We start from the raw sequence: 20,301 nt of genomic DNA on the forward strand, positions 1-20,301 counted from the left end.
GGATAATGACAGCTGCCTTCAACACACAGCTTCGCTTTCTTCACATCTCATATAATTTCTGTGGCAAAGGAAAGGGAAAAAAAAATTCAATTTAGTTTTCTCAGTGCTGTGTTATATTGAGATTGACAGATAATTGAACTCATCTAAAAGAAAAAAAGAGAAAAGCCTCAAGATGGGGATTACAGTATCTCCAGCTCTTTTAAGATACGTCCTTTCTGTGAAAGGAAATGTTTACCCATAAATGTCCCTATTTACTCACTATCATGTCACACCTGTAATCTAATTTTTTCCCATCACTTTAAGTTTCACAGCAACGTCATGGCGTCAATGTGACGTGACCAAACCTGACTGAATACACAGAAAAGTGACTTTCTGTCTGCCTGTCTGACTTTAGAAGACTTTAAATATAGTGCTCAAGTCATATCGACTACTTTAATGCTATTTTGATTAATTATAAACTGCCATGGAAAAGTGCTGCAAGAAGATTCTTAAAAGTTTCTGTTTGAAACATGACAACATTCATTTTCATCTCTTTAAAAGAATCGTTCACCCAAAAATGAACATTTTGTCATCCTCAGGCCATCCAAGATATTGTAATTTAGCATTACATCACTTGCTCAGCAATGGATCCTCTGCAGTGAATGGGTGCCGTCAGAATAACAGCTGATAAAAACATCACAATAACCCACAAGCAATCCCAACGACTCCAGCCCGTCAACTAATGTCTTGTGAAGTAAAAATTCCATGTTTGTAAGAAACAATCAATCATTAAAGAGTTTCAACTGTCGCTTCTGACCAAAATGTGAGTCCGTAATCCATAATAACACTTCTGTCAGGACCACTATCGTCAAAGATGATTGACAATTAGCATACAGTTTGGATTGGCGGTATGGTTCCGTTCTGGGCAAGAACTCCCTGCGCATCCATGCAGCCTAGCATGGATGAGAGCAGGGAGAGCAGCGATAACCCCCCCAGGGTAAACAGAACAGAACCAACATAAATGTATTGCAGATATTGTTAAGTTCAATCATTCTATGTACACATTTTAGAACTAGTCTGATTCAAAGGAGAATCAGAAGGCTGAATCCTGACTGACAGAGGAGGAGTTGGGGATGGAGGAGGGTAATTAGCTATTGAGCAATGCGAAAACTGCTGATACTACTGCGGGACCTTATATACAAATACTTAGATAGGTGTCGTATTCCCATAGGTAGATGGGGATCAGCTGAGAGTCAGCTGATGCGAGCTTGACTAACGTGACCTGCCAGAACTAACGCTACGCTTGATTTTCCACAGTGAAAAAACCTGTTGTCCTCTCACATCAAAATCCACAGACATATTTGTTTAGAATTGTTTTGTACTGCTTTTAAACAGTGCTTGATCTGTGCATATTTCTCTCCTGATTTAGACAAGATGACTTTTTTTCCTGGAGAAAGCAATATTATGGATAGAGGACTCGTATTTTAATTAATTTTTTTTATTACAAACATGCTTGCTTTTCACTTCACAAGATAATGATAAACTGGACTTGTGTCCATTTCTTGTGATGTTTTCATCAGCTGTTTGGACTCTCATTCTGACGGCACCCATTCACTGCAAAAGATTCATCGGTGAGCAAGTGATGTAATGCTAAAGTTCTCCAAATCTGTTCTGATGAAGAAACAAACTTGGATGGCCTGAGGGTGAGAAAATCTTCAGCAAATTTAGATTTTATGCATGAACTATTCCTTCAAGAGAATATTTCAGGTTCAATACAAATTAAGTACTAGTGGTATAATTACCAAGTAATTAATTTAGGAAAAACTCAGTAACAGCGAGGCCCTTACAATGTAAGTGAATTTTGAAACTTTGTTGCCATGACAACGTAATGCCTAAAACCTTAATGACTCAATTAATACACACATTTTAACAGAAGAATGTTAATGCTTTTATCAAATGATATGCTTAACATTCTGCTTCCCTCCAAAAAAATGGCCTCAGTCATTTCCACTCTAAGTGCCTCTTACTCTTTACACTTTATTACATTCTTTTTCTCAGAATGATACAGAAGATAGTATCAATGCTGGGCTTTACCACATGTGGCACAAGATACGGCCATTTCTTTACGACGCCTCATTCTGTAGGCAAACCTGAGCATGGCATTCTGACTGTGTCACGTCTGAGCGCTTGAGAAACAGGCCGATTAGGTTTCACAGGGCACCACAGTTATGCAGGACGTGTGCAAAGAGTGTTCGGAAAAGCATTTGATCTCAATTAACAGCACTCCCAAATGAGATCAGCCTGGAAAAGTGAAGGGGAAATAAAATAATAATTAATAAAAATTAAAATATAATAATAATAATAATAAACCTTATGATCGTCCTAAAAATAGACTACTGATTTCATACACACACACACACATATATATATATATATATAAAGCTTTCTTATTCTCGAAGTGGGGTTGTTATAAGTACCATGGAAAAAAATCTGCTGCCAGCACATCAGACTCCTTCCAGCTATTTTGGGGATGATTAAAGCCATAAATCATCACGTCATCAGATGTTCAAGAATGTTTTTAATCACTCAGCAAAGATACACAATCGTTTGGCAGCAACTGTATCCTCATTTCTAATTAGCTTGATTTTGTACAACGAAAGGTATTAATGTATTTAGATCTCGCACAGATTGCAAATGATCACATGATTGTCGCCGGCATCCGCTGAAGAAAAAATGCTGCATTTAAAAGAGTAAAACATCTTGTAACACAGACATATTCATTATTTATTCTTATTTAAAGTGACATCATCCCCAAGATTAAGTGGATCAAAGAGTGCAGCCAGGCGTGTCTCATTAGGAAAGTTCTGCAATGGTTCATGAATGACTGTAAAAGTGTCACATTCCCAAAAATATACTATAATTAACATTTGTTTTTTGTCATCAGTAAATAATGTATAATAAGTATTCATATTTTTATTATATTAATATATATTACTAATTAAATAATTAATTCTAAATTAAATAAATGTAAAAACAATTATAATTAAATATAGTAAATCGGTAAATAATCACAATGAAGTTACTAAAGCAAATTATTAGTGAAAGACCTGATAAAACTATGGAAGCATGTTTCTGGCACAGATTAAAAAAAAATAATAATATGACTTTTTATTCTTGCAATTTTGAGTTTATATCTCACAGACTTTTTTTTCACAATTTAGAATTGCGAGTTATAAACGTAAATTTTTTTTTTTTAAGTTTACATTTCACAATTCTGCGTTTGTATCTCGGAATTCTGTTTTTTGTTTCTGCCATGAAATAAAAAATAAAAAAGGTAACTCACAATTCCAACTTGAATCCTAAACGCATTTAAAAATAAAATATACTAATAAAAAAATACAGCAAATCAGTAAATAATCACAATAAATAAAGTTTCTAAAGCAATTTATTTGTTAAAGACCTCATTAAACTATAGAAACAAGTTCCTGGCACAGGATGAAAATAAAATGAAATTAAATGAAATATATCTAACAATTCCAACATTTTTTCTCAGAATTCTGAGTTTACGTCTCGCAATTTTGACTTCTTGTAATTGCGAGAAAAAACAATCAGAATTCTGAGATAAAAAGTCAAAATTTTATTTTTTTAATCCTGTGGCAGAAACAAGCTTCCATATGAAACTGCGAGAATGTTCTTGTTTTGTTGAAAAAGGAAGGTAAGCAGGTAACAATTATTATTTTTTGTTTTAAATTGCCAGTCATGTTTCGTTTACATCATAACCTTGATCTGCTACTTGCATTTTCTAGTCATCTCAGGTGCTATCAGGGACAATCTCATTCTAAAGAGCATTTGATTGGACAAAAATGTGTATTTTAATGACGCATTTTCTCCAGGAAATGGACAACTGTACAGTTTAAACATATTTTAAATCTATATTCTAAAATTTGCTACATTTATATTTATTTATTTGACTTTTAGGTGTACACTAGCATACAGATAATCTTATAAACATGATCTAAAAGCCACCATGGGCTCTTTAAAACCTATCCACAGTACTCCAGTAAGTATAAGTCATTCTTTAATGTTCTCCGTTGTTGTGTATGAGCTGAAAGGTCATCCAGCTCTTGGCTCAGGAATTATTCTATCAATTAATTTGCGAACATAAAGAACGGCACTCAAACTGTTTGAACATGTTCGCAGGTAAGCAGCTAACTTCTCGGTCACATGTCAACACGGGGACGGAAAGGCTAATGAAGAGCTAAATCAACAGGCTGTAAAAAACAACAGAGGCTGTAATTTGATATTGCGCTGATTAAATGGACCTGTTTTACCCATCAATCATAATCTGGTTGTGTATTGAGAGTTTGAGACCTTTAAAGGGGTCATATGATGCGATTTCAAGTTTTCCTTTCTCTTTGGAGTGTTACAAGCTCTTGGTGCATGAAGAAGATCTGTAAAGTTGCAAAGACTAAAGTCTCAAATCCAAAGAGATATTCTTTATAAAAGTTAAGAGTCAGCCACGCCTACCTAAAACGGCTCATTCTAACACGCCCCCACATACCTACGTCACTATGTGGAAATATTAGCATAATGCAGCCAGAATGTTCAAGCAAAGAAAGAAGGCGTGGTTTCAGGAACAGCAGTAGTGTTGATGCAGCCATGTCAGGGAGACGCTGTGTGTTTCAGTGCGAAAGCAAAAGCACTTTATTTGGCCTTCCGGAAGTACATGCAATTAGAAATCTACAATAATGTACAGTATTTGAAAAATAATGTCAACAAATGTCAGCATGTCAACATATTCTGTTACACCAAATACACAAAATAATGATCTTTAAAATAGCATCATATGACCCCTTTAATAATATGACATGAGCTAAATTAATAATTCATCTTTATAATAACAATAATAATCTTTGATGCGATTCTGTATGCAGAGTGTGCCTTGTGATCTGAAATAATTGTGCTGTGAAAATGGAAAATAAGAGAGCTGAGAGTTAAAAACAAAATGATCAGCATTCTTTCATATGTACTGCGGGGGGATATTTATAGTTATATGTGGGCTTTCTCAAATGCAGAGGGAGAAGTCACTATTCAGCTTTAATAATACATCACTTTATATGGCAACTCAGCTATTTAGGCTGAGTTACACAGCGTTGCCATAGCGCTGGGCTACTTTCAGACAGTTAATGACTTGTGGGAAAGGTGCCACAAAAACCGTATACAAACAACTTAATTAGATATTCTGTTCCCTCCTTGACGTCCATGAATATGATCCCGAATTTCATCTGCATCATTTTATCTTGCTGAATAAATCAAGAATGTCAGAAAGTCATTTATTTCATCTATTATCAGCATCGTACAAACTGATGAAGTAGTTTTGCTTGACATAAGTGCAACCGCAGTGAATAAAATGTACAGTAAATTAAGAGTGTTTGGCTGTATAAACCACCAGTGCCATATTCTGTGTTATTTTCAGACTCGTTCTGGTTGAATTAGTAAATACTGGTGGGAAATCCTCTTGGCATCTCATCAGTGCTGTTTGGAAGAGCCTTTTTGAAGTCGTTCTAACCTCGAGATGCAGGTCTCCTCATGAACTCGCAGTTTCTCTGTGAAGTCGGCCTGTTGAACACAAGAATTTGTAGATCCATAAAAATGCCTATTGGGGGGGGGGTCATATTTCAGTCCAAAAGCAAAGTAATGAGATTCATCAATGAGAATAATGGGAATTACTAAATAGATAAATAAATAAACAAACAAACCCTCATTAAATGCCCCAAAAACATTACAGAAATAAGAATTCATAGTAAAAATACAATAAAACAAAAGCATAAACATCCTAAAAAAAACTTTATTATATAGACTGTTATTGTTATAGTATTATTATATAAATATAGATTATTGTATTACAGTAATGAGATTCACTTTTGAGAATGGTAATTACAAAATAAATAAATAAACCCAAATGGCCAAAAATGTTACAGAAATGTTCCTATTATTATGTTCCCGTGGCTCAGTGGTAGAGCATTGCATTTAGCAGCGCAAAAGGTCCTGGGTTCGATTCCCAGGGAACACACATACTGGTAAAAAATGTATAGCCCAAATGCACTGTAAGTCGCTTTGGATAAAAGCATCTGCTAAATGCATAAATTAATTAATTATTTAATTAATCTATTTTACATCAATTTGTTTTTGCATTATGACATTATTTTCATGACATTTCTGTATACCTTCCCCCTCGATTCTCATTACAGTAATGTAAAACATCTCATTACTATAATGCAAAAATATGTTTTATTATTTAAACTATAAATGACTTATACACAATGTTAGTATTTTATTTTACAGCCTTTAATTGATACTGGTTTCACCAAAAAAAAAAAACTCTTATATAGAATATTATTATAATAGAATTGTATAAATACAGATTAAAATAAATAAACGTTCATGGATAAAATTCCAAAAACAGTACAGAAATGAGAATATATAGTGTCCCAATGTAAAAATTAAAGGCTCAGTGGTAGAGCATTGCATTTAGCAGCGCAAAAGGTCCTGGGTTCGATTCCCAGGGAACACACATACTGGTAAAAAATGTATAGCCCAAATGCACTGTAAGTCGCTTTGGATAAAAGCATCTGCTAAATGCATAAATTAATTAATTATTTAATTAATTTTAAAAAATGAGAATACATAGTCACAATGCTTAAAAAAATAAAATAAAATACTCGTCCTAAAAATAGACTTGATTGTCTTTATGCTAAATTCCACTTATTTTTCCTTGTTGATTTTGTCATGAATCTTTGACTCACTGTAAAACAATGCATTGTACTCATGCATATTTGTACACAGTGTTCCAGGTTTCAATGAAAATACACAACCCATTGTGTGCAGAGAAGTTTCCCGTACAGCACAAAGGCATATTGAATGCCTCTGGTCCACATCTGGAATGGTAATGTTATTGGTAAGGAAGTCATTCTCGGTAATTCCAGCATTTGTAATTTTCAGTGTTTCGACCATATTAGGTATGATGAGATCGACAGAGTCATGGCATTCCTGGGAACTTTTGAAACTAGGATAACATTCACGGAAAAAAGGCAACAGAAAAGAATAAATATGGATGTAGCAAACACTGCAAACTGAACGCGGATGACTGTGATATTAAACACACTTCACAGTGACCATACGCTCCCCTGAGCCAAAGGGGTTACAATTAGCATAGAAAAAAAAAAAAAAACTCAATAGAACCTATTGAAGCAGCAAGATTTTTACCAAACATTTTGCATGAGGTTATATTTAGCAAAGTGATATATGTAATTGACCTTCCTCTGACAATAAAAGAGAGGAAAAGCCCAGGAGAATTGATGGAAATAGCAGCGTATCACTCACATATAAGATCTCAAATTACAGAGCATCTGCCATTTGAAACAAAGGCTCGTCACACAGACGACAAAGGTCTTCATGGAACATGGCAGGAGAATTGAATGGCCCCCATAATCATTAATCCCATCAAAGTGAAAAATGACTTATGTCTTTCTAGCCTCCTCTATTCAGGTCTTGTCGGCACAGCCTACGGCAACCTTTGCCGTCTGAAACCTCCGAAACATTCGGCGTGTAAAAACTTGTGACAATTTAGCAATCCGCCTGGTTGTTTTGTGCAATCGCGGTAATTCAATTCCACCTTAAGTCTACCGTAAAATGAATCACGATATCTGCCAGCAGCTGTCTAATGTATTTTACGTTATGCAGAGAATACCAACGATATTAAGCAGGAGAGTGTTATTTAAGTTTTAATATTGGATTTTTTTCTTGGCATAATCCCGCCGTGGGTGGAGGTTTGTGGGAGAATATGAGCGGAACTGTGATATTTTCAGAAATACAGTTCTGATACATAGTCTGTTATTCATTTCTTTGCTTTTTAAGATGTTTTATTAATGCTATCTGCGATATTCCTGCCCTCAAGCCTTGAATGTTATTCTTGTGGGAACTGGCTCAAGTGAATAAAAAGATTTTTTTTCTCTTTCGCTCTCTCTGTTGGTAGTAATCAGCATGTTGTTTCTTATAAACAGGCTGTGGTTATATAAGGCAACTGAGAAGGCTTGATATTTGCTCAAGGGTGTATACCTGCAGTTTTGCTAACATGTCCTGGGTAATTTCCCCCAGCGCCTCTCGAACATCTTCCACACTGAAGCCCACGTGATTCCCGGGACTTTCTTCCAGTTCAGCTTTCCCAGGTTCTTCCACATTCTCCTCGAGAGACTCCTGCGCGGTCTAGGGTCATTTAAAGGAAAAGTTCAGACAAAAATAAAAATTGTGTCATTATTTATTCACCTTCATATCATTTCAAACGTTCACAGAAAAAACAATGGACACAGTTTTGTTTTGTTTTTGTTTTTTGTTTTTACATATTGTCATAATTGTATGGAAAAGTGCCGTATACAGATTCTTAATATTCTCCTTTTGAGGGTGAAGAAAAATTTAATTACTTTTTAGTTTTGGCTGTGTGTGTGTGTGTGTGTGTGTGTGTGTGTATATATATATATATGAAGGTATATCCTTCACAAACACACCCCACTGTGGCCTGACACACACATATACATATATATATATATATTTTTTTCCAGTCTTTCTACTTCAAAAATTCACATTTAATTGAATGTGCTGCTTGCCATTTCTTAGTAATTATTTGTAAATTTACTGAGAATTTCGGAGTAAAAAGACAAAACTAATGCGTAATGCAAAATCTAAATATGTAAAACCTATTTTTGGAGTCTAGGCTTTGACCTTATTTTAAAATACTGTATATGGCATAGCATGAGTCATTAAATACAAGCCTGTTAGTTATTCACATTAAAAGCAAAGTTTGCTCTGACGTGATTTATTTTTCTTAGCTTTTAATGTAACATTGCATCAAAGAACTAATAGGGAAATTTACTGAGCATTCATGTGGGAAGGCAGAACTGAGTATCTTGTGTGAGAAAACTCATTCATAAAAACATAAGTAGTGGCACAGCGCCTACATGTGGCCTTTTTCAGAACAGCACACACTTCCTGGATATGGCACAATGAGATTCTGCAGCAGACAGGGTTCCCACGCCTTTTGACCAATGCATCTTCATGTATTTTCCAAGGTTATGGATTTAAAAAATCATTTTATATAGATTGCACATGCAAAAAGCAATTCTAGCTTAAAATATGCAACCAAAATATGCAATAAAATATTCTAAAAGTTTGAAACCAATTTACTGCAGCAATCTGACACATGTCCAATTAAAACAAGATATTTAATAAGATAACATGTTGGATGGAACTTGATTTTAAAATCAGAGATTGACTGAATCATAAAAATTGGGCATTACATATTGGATGGGAGAGAGATTTGAGATGTTAATGGAAAAGGAAAGTCATTTCAGAGTTATATTTAAGATGTTATTACATTTTGATGAAATATTACAGGTTTTTTTTTACTTTGCACTAATAAACTGTGCCCAACAGGGTAAGTTTTGATGTTCTTTTGACTTTAATGCTGGGAAACTAGAGAAATGTATATTGACATGACTTTTAAGATCTTATTTATTTTCATGACTTTTTTCCAGTCCTGAAAATATTTCAAGATTTGGGTTAATGTGTGGGAAAGTTGAATAGATACATCTCCTTAAAGGTGAAGTGTGTGGACATTTTTATATACAGTAGATACATTTTTGTCTGTACTCAATCAATTATTAAAAATACATTAATACAGAAATAGTTGCAAAAGGAAATTCTCTGAGGGACTGAAAAAAACCCTCCATAAAGATAGAAATCGTGCTGTGATGTAATCCTTCTGTTATAATATACGATTATTCTCTCTGCTCAGTACAGTCTATATTCTCCAGTTGTACAGCGCAGTGTCTGTTAAGGAAAAGTGTTAGTCATACTTGGAAGCAGATTTGTGTTTCCTCTGAAAATGAGAAACATGTGAAACGCATCTTCTCTGAAAGGGTAATTCCAGGCAAAGTCTGAACCACAAAATGAATACAACAGTTTACTGCGAGCCAAACATGAGCCATTATTACAGCAAGGACTGGGCTGGAAGGGAAAGGAAACACTTTACCTGCTCAGGTGTTGGGACACGTGGGGGAGCCATGTAATGGAAGTACAGATCAGCGGGCATGCCTTCTTCCAGCGGGGCAGCAAACTCAGCGGGGTTGATCACCTCAATGCATTTCTGAAACAAAAGACCCAACCTTTTAAAATTCATTAAAAATCTCATTGAAGATTATTTCCTGCAACACTGAGTAGGAGGTTGACGGCTCATTATTTCAAAATAAAACCAACAGGGGCCTGACAGGAAGCAGAGTAGATCTGCAACAACTCATCGCTAAATTCAACAATGAATCTGATTAATCACGATATCGAAAATATTCGTCAGTCACGTCACTTCATTATAGTGAGTGGTTATAGTAGTTATAGTGAATAACGCATTTCTATGAACAAAACGCATTTGGAAAACAGTGGAGGATACCGAGTTGAGCAGGAAATGTTTATCACCAAAGTTGTCCTAAGCAAGAATTTTTTTACTGTTAGACTTCACAGACTTCAGTGAACGAGCACCGCTGTGCGCATTTGACGAAGCCCAATAGAACAAGAGCACTTTTCTTGATAGACATTAAATGTAAGTTTAAAATTCTCTATGTAACACAAGTAATTGGATTTTTTATGAGAGCAGTAACAGTGACTAACATAATGAAGTATAAATGTAATATGTTCACATAAGGGAATGTGTTCCTCCTACCTCATACCAGTTAACATTTAGTCTGAGCTTTTTTCCTTATTATAATTTTTTTATTTAGTGAATTTAACTTTCTAATGGTAAGCAATCAGCTTAAATTTTAAACCCTTTTTGCACATAATGTTTATTTGCAAAGATACATTCACTATATTTGTTTGCATTGCCATCAAATTGCACATTGTTTGGAAGACAACATTGGGCAGGATGTGGAATAACAATTTTGCAAGTAACTGATTATAATTTATTTATTTTTTAATTAAAATTATAATTTCTTATTAATCCGTTTTTTCGTGGATTTTAGTTTTTTTCAGGAATTGTAATTAATCTAATTAATTAATTAATTGAATAATTAATTATCAGATTAATTGACTATCAAAATAATTGTTAGATGCAGCTATAGTGTTGGGTAAGTTACTTTAAACAAGTAATTAATTAGATTACTCTACTGTACTTTCTCTTAAAAGTATTGCATTACTTATTACAAATTCATTTCTAAATCCCATATCAACCTCCAGTTGAACAATACAATGATAGACATGAAACTGCTTTTTGAATTTTTTAAAAATAAATAATATAAAATTGCATAAATTATTCTTGACTGAAGTATTTACAGGGAGAAGGTTACATTAAAAACATAAATTTTAACATTTGATGGTAAATCCACTATTGTTTTATTTAGAACTGTTCTAAAGTAAACACTATTTAATGTAATTACGTCAGAAGTTTCTGTAAGTAAGTTACAGAAAAAAATAAGAGTAATCCCTTACTTAACTTTTTCAAAGAAAAAGTAATTAAATTACAGTAATTAATTACTTGGTAATGCATTACACCCAACACTGGTTGCAGCCCTAAAGCAGGGTGTTCTTGTTACAGCTTATTTTAAGATGATTGGTCGACTATACAAAATAAATATTAAAACTATTTTTAGAGCCTATGAGATATCTAGGTAAAATTATATTTTCAACTTTAATTACTTATTCATTTATTTGGTGAGTAGTCTTGTAATGGTGGCATAGTGTACAGTTTGGTGGTTATGTAAAATTAAAAAAAATTAAAAAAGTATTTCAGAGGGCACAGCTATTTTTTGTCTTAATTTTGTGTGGTGTATCTGAAAAGATTTAGGCCTGCATTAACAGTTGAGTTAAATTTTCTCTGGCTGGAACATTTTACTGTTCATTTGGCAGGAGGCCCTTCGCCCAGAACCCAAAACTAGTACACTAACAAAAACAAAGAGTCTTGTGGTTTGTATACCAAACATAATTACAATGGCAAATTGAAGCAGGGGAGTAGAACAATGCTCTTTCATTACTACATTGTTTCCCATTATTCTCAATGACATGATTTGTGCATGTTCCATCTCAAGCAATAAACAAATTAACGTCAAAAGTATCATTTTAATAGGAGTAAAAATAGAACGCCTGCTGCAATTCATTGTCCTGTTTTGCTTTTGTGTGATTCGTAAAACATCTTGAATCAATAAACTGGTTCCAATTCGCGAGAAAAAACAAGCACATTAATATTCAAAATGTGCTTTGTAGTCCCTTTCAAAACAAATAAAAAATGGTTCTGTTACATGGTGTGCGGTGCCATTGTATCAATGACCTAGATTTTGTTTTTGATCCCTGTTCACTGTAAGATGCTCAGCTGCAGTTCTCATTATTTGTATGCTATAGCATTAAGCACCATTCAGACGCCAAGCAAATCTGTGCCTTGATGTTTGATGTAATCAGGACATCCAATTTGACAGATCGCAGATATACAGATGTACACTGCATGCAGAAATATTGGTGTATGTGGTATGAAGTGATTGGTTATATTCCTCTGGCTTGACATTTCGAAATTGTACTCAGATCACAATCATTACATGTTAATTATGGATGAGCAAATCTGATGGGAGGCAGATTTTCCACTCAAGCTGAAATTCAGAGAGAACATGTGAATAATAAGTGTTTCCCGCAATGGAGGATAACAGTATGGAGGTGACATGAATGGACATGAACAGTGCTGTGAGGAAATCATGGGGACATTGATGTGAAGTTTCGTAGAAAAGCACAAGAAAAACACAAAGCATTAACATCATTTCATAACATTGGGATTAAACCTTTGAAGCTACATGAATTACCTTTACAATGCCTTTCCCTATTGGAGTTTTGGTTGAAATGACTTTCAGCCGAAGAACAGAAATCAGAGTACTTTTTTTTTTTTTTTTTTTTTTTTTTTTTTTTTTTTTTTTTTTTTTTTTTTTTCCCCAAAAGGACTGATATTACCATGTATTCTTTATATATTTTATCCCGAAAACAATGATTCACTGTCATAAAACTGAAAGTCATTCAACGATTCAGAACTTAGATTAAATAATAATTATATTTAAATTTAAGCAGTGATTTCATCATTTATTTTGTTTTGGCTAGTAGATGTTCTGAATGGCCAATAACTTGGTAGCCAAATTTGTTGCAGAGTGAAAATGTATATATATTTCAATCATGACAACTCTTGGAAGATTTTAGCATGGTGATGTTTTAAGTGTAGTAGGCCTATTTGAATAACAACTGTATTAAGCCAAATCAGTTGCTATGCTTGTTGGAGTATGTCATAATAGATAGTGTTCAGAAAGTTGCAAACTGTTTAATAGTAACTGAGAAAAAAACAAATTAACAAGTTTTTTCCCCCCTATTTTATCTGATCTAAAAACCAATTTTTTCAGTGTATAGCTATAGTACAGGTACTGTTTTGGAGTTGATGAAAAGTGCACAGTTGACTGATTATGAATGCAACATTTATTCTGTGGAATGTAAAAACAATCTGCCAAGCTCTGAATAACATGACTGAACTAGTGATTTAGACTAAACAATGCACTCAAATATGCTGATTTCACATCACCGTTGTCTCGATGCAACTTTTAGGCAACGAGCAAAAAAAATGACAGAAGCTCCAAAAATTACAGAAAGTACAATTAAATTATAGTAGTCCATAAAACTTGTGAAATATTTCAAGCTTTGTGTGAGAAGCAAATTAAATTTAAGTTTAGATTTACGCATTTAGCAGACACTTCTATCCAAAGTGACTTAAAACAGAGCAATAGTTGTTATTTACTAATTATTGAAAATGTAACAACGTGAGAGTGAGTAAATGATGACAATTTCATTATTGAAAATTTTGATTTTACATATTAAATCTGAATCTTACCTCTATTTTCAGGAGTTGCTCCTCTCTTCTATGACTGAACAGTAATTCATACAGTCTGTAGTGCTGGAAAAGACTGTTTATACACATGAAAAATACATGAGAACCTCTAATACTGTCACAGTTGTTAACAATATTGAAGCTTTTTTTTTTCTTAGGCTATAAACAAATTACACCATGTCACCATTAAGCTTCCAAGCTTTCAGTTTTTATTTAAAAACATTTTCCTTGAAAGTTTGAGTTAGAATAGTTTGTAAGACTGTGATTATGAACACAATGATGCTGTAAAAGCAGACTAGTGAGTCGATGAATTATTCAGTTTGATGACGTTTCTGACAACCTCTGTAGTCCCATATAGCCATTTGTCGAAACAAGAAAAAGCTTAAAAAAAAATCAAAAGGGGGTACTACTGATGCATTTTATGTTGTAGAATAAAACCTGACAATATCATGAGCTTGTGCTAACAGCAAACCTTATTTCAAACATTTAACCAAAAACCCATAAAAAAAAAAACCCATTGACTTCAGGACGACACAAAAGTGCTAAATTGCTCATTTCTGGGTTTTGGCCTACAAAAATATGTAATTCTTGTAGCACTCTATTCAAACCCTTGATGTGCCAGCAGTTTGTAAGGGTGTAATTATGGTCAATGTTGAGATGTTTAGTTATAATCCCAATTTATGTTACTATGATTTGTGTCTCAAATGGTAATACTGCATTAAAATGTAATGTTACTGTATGTGATGTCCCATGAATAATACCTCTTTTAAAACAGACAAAACATTTATATATTTTTTTAAATGAACATGCTCAGTAAAGGAGACTGAAGACAAATTAAGCTCAAGCACTAACAAGCAGTCTGAATTTAGGTCTGATGAAGGGTGCATTACTGAGGCTTTCAGGTAAGCAGAGAAATCAATCGTGCTCAGATTTTTGTGATTTTTCAGCACTGTGCATCAGTGTTTTTTCCCTTTGCTTTCTAAAAGACGGATGATTTCCATGCAGCTTGTTATGCGCCACTGTAGTCTGCATGCTTCTGTGCTCAGATATAATACACATACTGTGTGTCATTTTTCAGCACTGTGCATCAGTCTTTTTTCCCTTTGCTTTCCAAAAGACGGATGATTTCCATGCAGCTTGTTATGCGCCACTGTAGTCTGCATGCTTCACATTCCGTTGCAGTATGAATTATGCATAACATTAATTATGAAGGCCATAAAATAATTCCAGTATGCTTGTCGCTGGCTGTCTAATAGCAACCCGTGTGACGGGTTGAAAATGACCTTATCCATATTCAACAATTAAACACATGCACTTGAGCATAATCATATGTATTTAGGAGGAATGTAATTAAAGGACGGATGTGACATTGTGAGACATACCTGGTCTTGAAGTAATCTGTGATGGCTTTGATTTGATCGGTGGTGAATAAAAAACTGGCTTTACTGGCAAGTACTGTTTGGATAAAGGTCTTGAAATTATCAGCAAATGACGACTGTTTGTCTGAAATAAAATGCAACAGGCATTGTGTTTTTTATTTCACTAAAAAAAATACGTAAATCTGTACTATGCTTCACGAATTGATACCAGATTCTCAATTAGTGTTAGGATAAATTAATTTTTAAAATACAGTTGACCTAAAGTAACAACCATGGTTGACTTTCAAACTAAACAAAACTTGATTTCAGAGAACACCACTTACTTTTTATGTTGTCAAGTAGTTGCTGTAAAAGTGCCATGATAAATGAGATTTGCTGAGAATTGAAGTTCATCTCTTTGGCCCACCAAAATCCATTGACAAAATACTCCAACAGCGCAGCTTCTTTCACACATGTTTGGTGGTTTTTGATATTTAGTATATCCTCAAACTGTCTTAAAATGCAAGACATACAATATATCATAAATTCAGATATGTAAAATTAGATACAAAATTAGATTGCATTTCTCAGGTCTGTAAATTAAGATACAAAAAAGGTGAATTATTTAATAATGAGAGTAGCTGACAAATATTGACACTGTTGTAGCTCAAAAGAACTGCGTGTGCATATGTGCATATGATGAACAATTTTAAAGAAACAATTTTTAGTAAACTTACAGCTGCACTTGGTCCACAGGCAGGCTGAGCAGAATATTTATTTGGTCTTGCTTTAGAAGTTCCCACTGAGGAAAAGATTTCTTCACTTCCTAGAATATGAGATAATACTATTACTAGAAAATACACATTCATGAATTTAATTATAATTAAAAAATAAACCTTACCCTTATAGCAAGTCTGAAATTAACCATGGTGTGAGTTATCTGAGAGTTAAGTTTCATGATATTTTATTATATTTCATTTTCACAATATTTTACAGTATATCTACAGCAGTTACGTTTGTAGCTTTGCAGACACTGTCTCGGAACTGAGTCTGAGTGTTGTTGAAAATCAGTTGTAAAAACATTATTAACACACATAAATCATATTTATGATCATAGAAATCATATAAATCTACTTTGACTGTTGAGGGTCAATAATTTAAAATGTATTTTGACAGTGTTTGTTTTTCGATATCTTGTGCATTATTTACATGTACTTTTGTATTTAATATTTGATTTGATATCAAGAATAACAGTTTAGATTGAGATCTAAAATACATAGGCCTACCATTATCATCATACCACCACATAATGGTCATAAGGGAAAATATTTCATGTCTGACACTTCATTACAGATTATATTAGCCTATATACAGTATACAGTTAAATTAATCAAAGTTTAATTACATTTTTAGACATTGGTATACAACTTAAAATGTTTGTAAATGTTATTAATACAAGTTTTCTTCTGTGTAGATTAGCACGGGTCTTCTTCAGAGGTGTAACGTTACGCTAGATAGCTACCTCACTTTATCATAGATCTACAGCAATCGTCTAAACACCAAGTGAATGACTGAATTCATAGACATGTGGTTTACATACACTGAGCCCAGTATCATCTTTATCAGTTTCTTCTCCTCTCTTGATCTTCTCTGAGTTTTCAGCGGATCGGACTCCCTCTCGTGATCTCTCTCTTCCAGACATGTTGTTGTCTGTATACTGTTGCCCTGGAAACCACAGTGGGTGGGGCATGTGTGTTCACGCGCGCCTCGAAGTGAAACTCCAATCGCAAGAGTTGGGATAGCCATGGCCGTTAAAGTGTTACAATAACCCCTACAGATACAACTCATTATATACACTATAAACACCTTACCTCGGTGGCCTCATAGCTGGTTACGGGCCTGGGGATAGCCTATTTCATTCGATTAAAACGTATTTATTTATTTTTTGCACGATCAGTCAATGCAGTGTTGCCAAGTCCCGCGGAATTGGGCTACTTTAACTGTTGCCGCGAGTTGTGTTTCATATCCGCGGGTTGAGGGACCCCCAATATCGTGATATTAAAACTCGAAACGCGATTGGGCTAGTTTTGAGTTGCAATTGGGAGGGTTTTGTCAATAGCTATTGTGTTTATGGTGGTGAAATAAATGTGTATATGTTTTATATTCGTGATCATGATTTCACTGTGTTAATCAAATACATTTCGAAGAACCGATTCCCTAACCCATTGCGAGTTTTATAATTATTGCGAGTTTATAAAAGTCAGAAATTGAATTGCTTTCAATTCAATTTCAGTTTATATCTCGCAATTCTGATGTAAACTCGCAATAGTGAGGAAAAAAAGTCACGAGCCCAGCTCGAACTCTCATTTCGATTAGAATCAAAAGGCCTACATATATTTTTATTTGTAATTCACAATCCGAAATAAATGTAACTAGATGTTTTCTAAGGTGTTAGGGACAGGGGAAAACTCTTATCTCAAAATGTTCCATATTTACAGTAAGCCTAATAAAAATTCTGTTCAGTTACTAAATGTTTTGACAGTCACTTGTCCAAGCAAGGTTTGTGTGTGAGTGTATGGGTATGTTTACATTTTCACATTTATATTTCATTAGAAAAGCGCGTTCCGAGTTGTCTGGAAAACAGCATGTTCCAACACGTTTTCAACAACTCAGATACACTTTATATGGTTTCACTCCATAACAAAGTTCTCTCTGATAACTGAATGGTTTGCGATTCGGTTCGATCGAATCATTCAATTCAACCTGATTAACTATTTGGACCTCATTGCACCTCACCTTAACAGTTTATTCTTTAAAATAAGATATTACTGACAAAGTAATATTTTATTGAGACTCTGCTAAAACATTCAGTCAACTTATACAAGACTTTAACAAAACATAGTCACTGAAACGTAGCCTACCAAAACATAATTTAAACAACTCACGTGGATAGACCGAAATAGCCTACTTTGTATTTCTCTTTCTCAGAGGGAAAAAACGAATAAATAATAACATCGTTAGATATTCAGAACAGCAGTCCCGCCCAAATGGTGTGAAAGGTGGGAAGAAGAAAAAAAAGTAAAAACGCTTCATTTATTCAGACTCAAGATAAGAGGAGCTCAGAGTGAAAGCCACAACTTCCAGTGCTTAATCAGCCTAAAAATGTATTTTGAAAGAAATAACGCTTGTCAAGTTTATCTGCGCTGTAGTCACCAGGGCGTTGTTTATTTTAGTGTCTCTCATTGGTGTATGGAGGGTGATGGGTTAAAAATAACCATTTATACTGGTTTCTGACTATCCTCTATCTACCTCTCGTGGTGGAAATGATTTTAACTCTGAGAAGAAGAAAAGGGAAGGATTACAAATGGTAAGTAGACTCATCAACATTTTCAACAGAATTTTCGAGAGCCAAACTGAACCTTTTCTGGGGTCAACATCCTAAAATATAATCTAGTGTAACTACTCATGTGAAATTTGACAATGCAAGATATGGTGACATATTGCTGAGTGACTCAAACTCTGATCTTTTAGGTTTTCTCCAGCAATGTTGTTTTTCCTCATCAGTATCATACCAACAATATGGATCCTTGAGCTGCACCATCAGAAAAACAAATTAAGTGATACTAAGGTAATATTAAAAGAAAGCAATGGTAGATAGGATTTTAATTACCTTTCAGAAACACATTTTAGCTTCTCTCTTCTGTGCAAACCCATTTCACGCTGGCCTAAAAAACTTAAGACAAATAAAAACCTGGGAGAATATGCATTATATTTTGCAGTGTACTAATCTGGATTCACCTGAGAGCATTCAAGGCTTTCTTGATGAATGGAGAAATTTGACCAATGGAAGTGTGAGTCAACAGGTAGGCTACTGCCTCTTTGCCATTCATACCAATTACAGACATTTTCCATGGAAGTCTAGACTACAGTAATTTATGAATCTCAGACAGTTTATTTACTCCATTTTGCCTTTAAAACACAACATCTAGTTTGGGTGATTTGCAAATACAAATGTTGGTTCAGCCCTCAGGACCAACAAGACCTGCGTTCATAACTACTGTTATTTGTTTTGAAGTTACATCTTCACATAATTTATGAGATTTACAGAACATGCTTTATATAAGAAGAACTGAGATCATGCTTCTTCTTCTAGAGCAATACTTAATAGCGGAATTCTCACTTTGTGGTGGTATTTTAGGACCCTCTGAAATTTTTGTCATCGGTTTGTGCCAATGACTGGATCCTGGCCCTTCAGCAAATCGTCCTGATCCTGCTGATAGTGGGGAAGTGGATGCTACCGATCGCTGGAGGGGTCACCAGAGATGAAATATCCCAGCTGTTGCTCATCTTTGTGGGCACAGCTGCTGATATCCTCAAGTTCATCAGTGAGACGCTCAATGATGTGGAGTAAGTGTTGTTTGAGACTAAAAAAGACCTGCATAGTCTACATTTTTACATTTATCTCATTTCTCAGTGGTATTTCTATTAGGTATGTGCAACTCTGTAAAGCCTACTGTATCATATTTGATACACAATTTCTAAGGCCTCTAAATACTAAACATGATCAATATCATTTTGAAAAAGTCCCTCTTCAGGTTGTGGTGCAGTGTTTGTCATTATGTTGTGAAATCTTTACTGATTTTTATTTACTGAACTGAAGCAATTTAGATTTACTAGATTATATTTATTTATTTGAAAACACTTTAAAATGCGAGTAGCAAATATGATATATCAGGCTTTTGCTCTCTCAAACATCATTGTATTGCGTTGCATTATGTGTATATGACTTTGATCATAAACTTGATCATAAACAAATTATTGGGAGATATTGTTCTGCTATATTATCATAAAGATTTCATTGATTTACATTAGAAGCTATCAGAACCATATTTATAGCTACCATATAAATATTAGAAATGACACCAAATTGCATACTTTTGCTTCTGAATAAAATTTAGGCTTTTTTCGTCATCGGGTATGAGCTCCATATTCTCCAATGTCCTACTACACTCTAAA

At 34.2% G+C, this 20,301-nt stretch overlaps 1 protein-coding gene and 1 pseudogene across 1 annotated transcript; one reads left to right on the plus strand and one right to left on the minus strand.

Annotated features, from left to right (window-relative positions):
• Positions 1-5,402: 5,402 nt before the first annotated feature.
• On the minus strand, positions 5,403-16,987 carry LOC107727059 (uncharacterized protein C10orf107 homolog). Its single transcript, XM_016536821.1, has 8 exons — positions 16,886-16,987; positions 16,023-16,111; positions 15,630-15,799; positions 15,310-15,430; positions 13,931-14,003; positions 10,067-10,180; positions 8,098-8,244; positions 5,403-5,598 (listed from the first exon to the last, which is right to left on the minus strand). Exons 1-8 carry the CDS (start codon positions 16,985-16,987, stop codon positions 5,509-5,511), a joined length of 906 nt encoding a protein of 301 aa, XP_016392307.1. The 3' UTR covers positions 5,403-5,508.
• An 873-nt stretch (positions 16,988-17,860) lies between these two features.
• LOC107727052 (transmembrane protein 26-like) lies at positions 17,861-19,696 on the plus strand (annotated as a pseudogene).
• Positions 19,697-20,301: the final 605 nt, after the last annotated feature.

The sequence above is a fragment of the Sinocyclocheilus rhinocerous genome, unplaced genomic scaffold, assembly GCF_001515625.1.
Source record: "Sinocyclocheilus rhinocerous isolate Xijiao unplaced genomic scaffold, SAMN03320098_v1.1 scaffold2020, whole genome shotgun sequence".
NCBI classification, from domain to species: domain Eukaryota; kingdom Metazoa; phylum Chordata; class Actinopteri; order Cypriniformes; family Cyprinidae; genus Sinocyclocheilus; species Sinocyclocheilus rhinocerous.

Coding starts and splice junctions, on each gene's coding strand:
- LOC107727059 (XM_016536821.1), bottom strand. CDS start 16,987: ATGTCTGGAAGAGAGAGATCACGAGAGGGAGTCCGATCCGCTGAAAAC. Junction 14,004..15,309: donor ACAGATTACTTCAAGACCAG/GTATGTCTCACA, acceptor GTGTATAAACAG/TCTTTTCCAGCACTACAGAC. Junction 5,599..8,097: donor ACATGTTAGCAAAACTGCAG/GTATACACCCTT, acceptor TGTGTTCAACAG/GCCGACTTCACAGAGAAACT.